This window comes from Hylobates moloch, unplaced genomic scaffold (assembly GCF_009828535.3).
Source record: "Hylobates moloch isolate HMO894 unplaced genomic scaffold, HMol_V3 SCAFFOLD_4268, whole genome shotgun sequence".
In the NCBI taxonomy this organism is placed as follows: Eukaryota; Metazoa; Chordata; class Mammalia; order Primates; family Hylobatidae; genus Hylobates; species Hylobates moloch.
The window spans coordinates 1-5,701 of NW_026656543.1; the positions used below are offsets into that span (position 1 = coordinate 1).

General features: G+C 63.3%; 1 protein-coding gene across 1 annotated transcript; it reads left to right on the top strand.

Annotated features, from left to right (window-relative positions):
- The first annotated feature begins 298 nt into the window (after positions 1-298).
- Positions 299-3,910, top strand: ZBTB42 (zinc finger and BTB domain containing 42). The gene has a single exon (XM_032148424.2). The coding sequence runs from the start codon at positions 396-398 to the stop codon at positions 1,662-1,664; it is 1,269 nt and encodes a 422-aa protein (XP_032004315.1). The 5' UTR covers positions 299-395; the 3' UTR covers positions 1,665-3,910.
- The last annotated feature ends 1,791 nt before the right edge of the window (positions 3,911-5,701 follow it).

Sequence of the window (5,701 nt, forward strand, 5' to 3'; positions counted from 1 at the left end):
CGGCATCTGGTGGGCCGGGCGGCAGCTGGAGGCGGCGCGGAGGCGTGGGGCGGGCGGCGGCGCAGCCACCCGGGCGTCGGGGACGCCGCGAGCGGGCGGCCGCCCGGGAGTGAAGTTCAGGAGCGCCCGGGCGGGGACGCGCGCAGGTTTGCGCGGCTCTGGCCCCTGCGCCTGAGTCCCGGGACCCGCCCCCGCGGCGGAGCGGCTACTGTTTACTTTCGATCGAGTTTTTCCTGCTCGGGGCAGGTGCCCGCGGCGGCTCTGGACGGGCGGTTGTGCGCGTCACTGCCGCGCCGCTCTTTCCGCGCTGCCTGCAGCCGGGAAGAGCGCTTCGTGGGCGTCTCCAGGCGCGCTGACGGGCGTCCCGTTTGTGCCCAGGTGATGACGGCGGCGGCATGGAGTTTCCTGAGCACGGCGGACGGCTGCTGGGCCGCCTGAGGCAGCAGCGCGAGCTGGGCTTCCTATGCGACTGCACCGTGCTGGTGGGCGACGCGCGCTTCCCGGCCCACCGTGCCGTGCTGGCCGCGTGCAGCGTCTACTTCCATCTCTTCTACAGGGACCGGCCCGCGGGCAGTCGCGACACGGTGCGGCTCAACGGCGACATCGTCACGGCGCCCGCCTTCGGCCGCCTGCTGGACTTCATGTACGAGGGCCGCCTGGACTTGCGCAGCCTGCCCGTGGAGGACGTCCTGGCGGCCGCCAGCTACCTGCACATGTATGACATCGTCAAGGTCTGCAAGGGCAGGCTCCAGGAGAAGGATCGAAGTCTGGACCCGGGGAACCCTGCCCCTGGGGCAGAACCTCCTCAGCCACCGTGCCCCTGGCCTGTCTGGACCGCGGACCTCTGCCCAGCAGCCCGAAAGGCCAAGCTCCCCCCGTTTGGGGTCAAGGCTGCCCTCCCTCCTCGAGCAGCTGGGCCTCCTCCCTGCCAGGTCCCAGGAGAGTCAGACCAGGCCCTGGACCTGTCGCTGAAGTCTGGCCCAAGGCAGGAGCGGGTCCATCCACCGTGCGTCCTCCAGACACCCCTCAGCAGCCAGATGCAGCCAGGGGCCCAGCCACTGGTGAAGGACGAGCGGGACTCACTGTGCGAACAGGAGGAATGCAGCAGTTCTAGGAGCCCCCACAGTCCCCCGAAGCCACCTCCTGTTCCTGCAGCCAAGGGCCTGGTGGTGGGCTTGCAGCCGCTGCCTGTCAGCAGAGAAGGCAGCCGGGAGCTGGAGCTGGATGCAGGGCGACTGGCGAGTGAGGACGAGCTGGGGCCTGGTGGGCCCCTCTGCATCTGCCCGTTGTGCAGCAAGCTGTTTCCCAGCTCCCACGTGCTGCAGCTGCACCTCAGTGCCCACTTCCGTGAGCGAGACAGCACCCGGGCCCGGCTGTCCCCCAACGGCGTGGCACCCACCTGCCCGCTCTGTGGGAAGACCTTCTCGTGCACGTACACACTGAAGAGGCACGAGCGGACACACTCGGGTGAGAAGCCCTATACGTGTGTGCAGTGTGGCAAAAGTTTTCAGTACTCCCACAACCTGAGCCGCCACACCGTAGTGCACACTCGAGAGAAGCCGCATGCCTGCCGGTGGTGTGAGCGCCGTTTCACGCAGTCTGGAGACCTCTACCGCCACGTCCGCAAGTTTCACTGTGGCCTTGTCAAGTCCCTTCTGGTGTGATGCATCCCTGTGGGTCCTGAGGGTGGGGTGGAAGGGAAGGGATGGGCCCTCCCAGGTGGGACACAGCATGCGGTGTGAGGCCTGGCCAGGTGGAGTTCCCTGCTCCGGCCGGTGGCTCCCCCCGCCTGGCAGAGAGAATGCTGCCGCTTCTGGAACTTGGCCTCAGACTCGGTAACTTGGGCAGCCTTCCTCCCGCCTTGCCTCTCCTTTCCCCTCACTCCCCAACTCATTCCGGCCCCCAGGCTGTGCCCGGCCTAGGCTGTGACACTATTTTCCTCTCCCGTCCCCTCCAGCCAAGTTCTGAGGGGTGTCCAACCAGCACCTGGCTCTGCCCCCGTTTCTCCGTGTGAGATGGCACATCCATCTCCCGACCCGGGACTTTCCTGACCACCTCTCTGGCAGGCTTGGGGAGGTCTTCATGAGCCTGGCCCCACACTAGGTGAATTATTCACGTGTCAGAAAAGTTGTTGGTGTGCGTCCCATTGGGGCGCTGGGAGGGAACGGGACACTCCTGGGGAGCGGCAGCAGGAACTCCTGCCAGGAAGGCCTGGGGCACAGTGAGTGCCAGCAGGGGCCATCTGGGCACAGCTGGTGTCTCGGGGTGGGGGGGTGCAGGCCCAGCAGGGATCCTAAGGCAGCAGGAGTAGAGCCAGCTAGAGGCTGAGTGGCTGTGGCGTCACTGTCACTCGGTTGGGATGTGGGTCCATGAGAGCGTGCAATTATGACCACACTGTAACTTTCAGCAGAGAAAGTGGGAATTTGGAACTGGATTCTCTTTAGACCCAGGAAGAGCCTCCTGAGGCGGCCAGATGTCTGCTGGTGGCCGCCCAGCCACATGCTTGTCTGCCTGAGTGCAGGTCTAGGAAGCCTCTGGGCATCCCCCAGGGTGGGGCCTGGGCCACTGAGCTCTGTGCTGCTGCTGGGCCACCGTGGGCCTTACCTTGAAGGTGACTCTGCCCGCTAGGGGGTCTCCCTGGAGCTGTGGGCGTTTCCATGCACTGACTGAGCAGAGGCAAAGGCTGCCCTGTCTGCCAGGGGCAGGGTTTGCGGGCCTTCCTTTCCCCACGGCGAGACATGGGTGAAAGTGGCCATGGCAGCAGGGTTAGGGGCAGGTGAGGAGTGGGAGTCGCAGCACCCTAGGGGCCTCCATCACAGCCTTGGGAGACTGACGCTCCTCGAACATGAATAGAATGTGGAGACCACGACCCCCACACATGTCGCTGGTTCAGGTCGCCCTGCTTTGCCTGCCTAATGAAGCACATCTTGCTGCCAGAAGCAGTGGAGCCTCACTGGCCTCTGGGGGTCAGCAGGCGCAGAGCCACCTGGGTGCCTGGAGACCACCTGGGATGTTTCCTCTGTGACTGGGAATGGCCTTGACAACAGAGGCCAGCCAAGTCTACGTTATTTTCTCTTCTCCTGACAACACTGGATGTCATATTTATTAGTCAGCCTGGTCTGGAGTGAAAGACCGTCCCTAGCGCATCTCCCACGCACCCTGGGCTCCTGGTGTGCTGGGTGCCAGCCTGGGAGCCCAGCGCTTCTGGGTGATGCCCCAGGGCTTAGAGGCCCTGGATGGTTTTGGTCTCGAGACAGCTGGGGGAGGGGCCCTGCTTCTGATTGTCCTGGGCCCCAGCCCCCACCTCTGCAAGGGGTCGGTGTGATGGGCTCCATAAGTGTGTGTGTGTGTGTGTGTGTGTGTGTGTGCGCGCGCGCGCGCGCGCGCTCATGCGTCTGGCACATGGCAAGGCCCAAACCAACCCGGCACCCCGTAGATGCGCAGCTACACCGCCGCCCACGCACGGAGCTGTGGCCGCGGCACTGGTTCCCCCAGTGGCTCCCGTGGGGGAAGAACTTCCCTTTGCTGGGGTGGGCAGCCTGCCCTAAACTATCGACACTGGATTTGTTGTCTTCTGCACAGCTACTGTGAAGATAATGTAAGGAGAAGTGGTCAGTTTTAATTTTATAACTGACACAGCTAGGACGAAATATATACGTGTACATATATTTAAGACACTAATTGTGTGGGAGAGTTTAGTGGAGGCCTGTGCAGACACAAGGCAAACGGCAGTGTGGGGGTCTCCTGGGTCAGCTCAGCACCTGTGGGTGCTCTGACCCTGGGGGTGGGGACAGCTCCGTGCTAACCCCAGCAGACAGTTGGTGCACAGTGTCTAGGAGGCGTGGGAATGGGTGCTGTCTTCCTCTTTTCACGTCATGGCGACAGTAATAAAGCCCACCTCCGATGGAAACGGCAGTGACTATTCCTAAGGACGGGTGGGAACAGGTGTCCCAGATGCCACCACGTGCTCATGCTGGTGGATGGGGGAGGCTGGGACAGGGCTGAGGTGGTACCCCCTTTCCCCAGGTTTGTCCCCAACTGCCAGCGTTTGGGGGAGGGGAGTCCAGGGAGGCAGATCTGTCAGGGAGGCGCAGGACACAGGCCAGCTTGGGCAGGGGAGGCCACAGTGGTTTCTTGCCCTGCGGAAGGAGGCTGGACCCTGGAGGAAACCTGTGAACCTGGGGATGCCATGGCCCTCCCCACTACCCTACGCCCTTGACGTCTTGCGGGTGGGAGAAGGCACAGAAATTTCTAGAGCCCTGTGCCAGGCTGAGCTGGGCTCTGGGCTGATGAGGCTGGGGTGAGCAGTTCCATGCCTCCTCCTCTGCCCTGCTCCCTCCAGAGGACTTGCAGGGGGTCATTAGCCCTGAGCCCTCCCCGGGGGGAGCACGACCTTCCTTTCCAGACCAGATGGGGCAGGGCCTCCACATGTGCTGTAAGCGTCAACACAGTGCCCTCTTGGCTTGAGAAGAGCCAGGGTAAGCCCCAGGCCCAGGACAGAGTGGGGATGGTGCTGGCCAGAGGGTCCTCAAAGTCAGGATGAGCTGGTGTGCAAGGGCCTGCCCCTCTTGGGCCAGCTCCTGCCGCCTTCCCAGTCCTGACCCCAAATGCAGGTCCTTCCTTCTGGGAGGTGGTGCTGGCTCCTCCCCTACCCCCTCCCACACCCACCCTGCCTTCTGCTGAGTTTGGACCAGTGCCCTGTCCTGCAGGGAGGCCCCCTCCTATTCCCAGTTGGGCCCACGACTCAGCCCAGGCCTTCTCAACCCAGAGGAGGAGGCTGTTGCTATGCTAACCATGCAGGAAAGGATGATCTGCTGTCCCCTAGGGGGCACGTTGTTTCCTGGGGCCCCTCCAGCCTGCCCAGCTCTGCCACACTGTGCTTACACTCAGCTGACTGCTAGAGCTGTTGCGGAAGCTTTCAGTCCCGCTCCTGGCCAGGGTGGGCCTCCTGGCACCCTCCTTGGAGGCCGTCCAACCGGTTTCCTTGGCTGGATGGTAAACTGAGGCACATGGAAGGGACCAGTAGTGGTCCACCGTCCCAGAGCCAGTTGGTGGCAAATCCAGGACTTCCTTCCACAAACTCCAGGAAACCTCAAGCTGTTTACCCACAGTGCTGGGCACAGGGCACCAACGCCGTCAGAGGCACGGTGGCAGGTTGGGGCAGCAAGGACGAGGCCAGAGGGAAGGAGAGAGTCAGACTCTGCGGAGGAGGTATCCCAGGAGGCTCCCCAGGAAGGGTGACCTCTCAGGAGCCTGCGAGTGGACAACACGGACACAGGCACCGGGCAGGGGCTGGCCCCCCACAGAGGCCCGATCATGGCAGCCCAGGTGCATGGACGCCACCCCGGGGAGGCTGCCTTGCAAGTGGGAAGCAGGTGAGTTGGCAGCCTTGGCCCCTCCTTTCTGCCACCTCCCAGCTCCTGCCCACTCCCCCACACACCTGGTCTTACCTTTCCCAGTGTTCCTAAATGGGGCTAAGTCCTTCCCAGTGTGGGAGGCTCCACTCCACAGACACCCCTGGGGAGCCTGGTAACAAACAAACCTGGTGCAGACATGGCTCCAATCCTGGCTGTCCCAGCTCTCAGGGGTGAACTCCAAGCCCCCAGAGGCTCTGCCCTGGTCTTCTATGACTTCTTTCATCCCCACCTCAGTCCCATCTTCAATGAACACATCCCACGCTGTCATCATGGTCATCATCACC

What these genes read in the sequence shown, in the direction of transcription:
- ZBTB42 (XM_032148424.2), top strand. Translation starts at nt 396, where the DNA reads ATGGAGTTTCCTGAGCACGGCGGACGGCTGCTGGGCCGCCTGAGGCAG.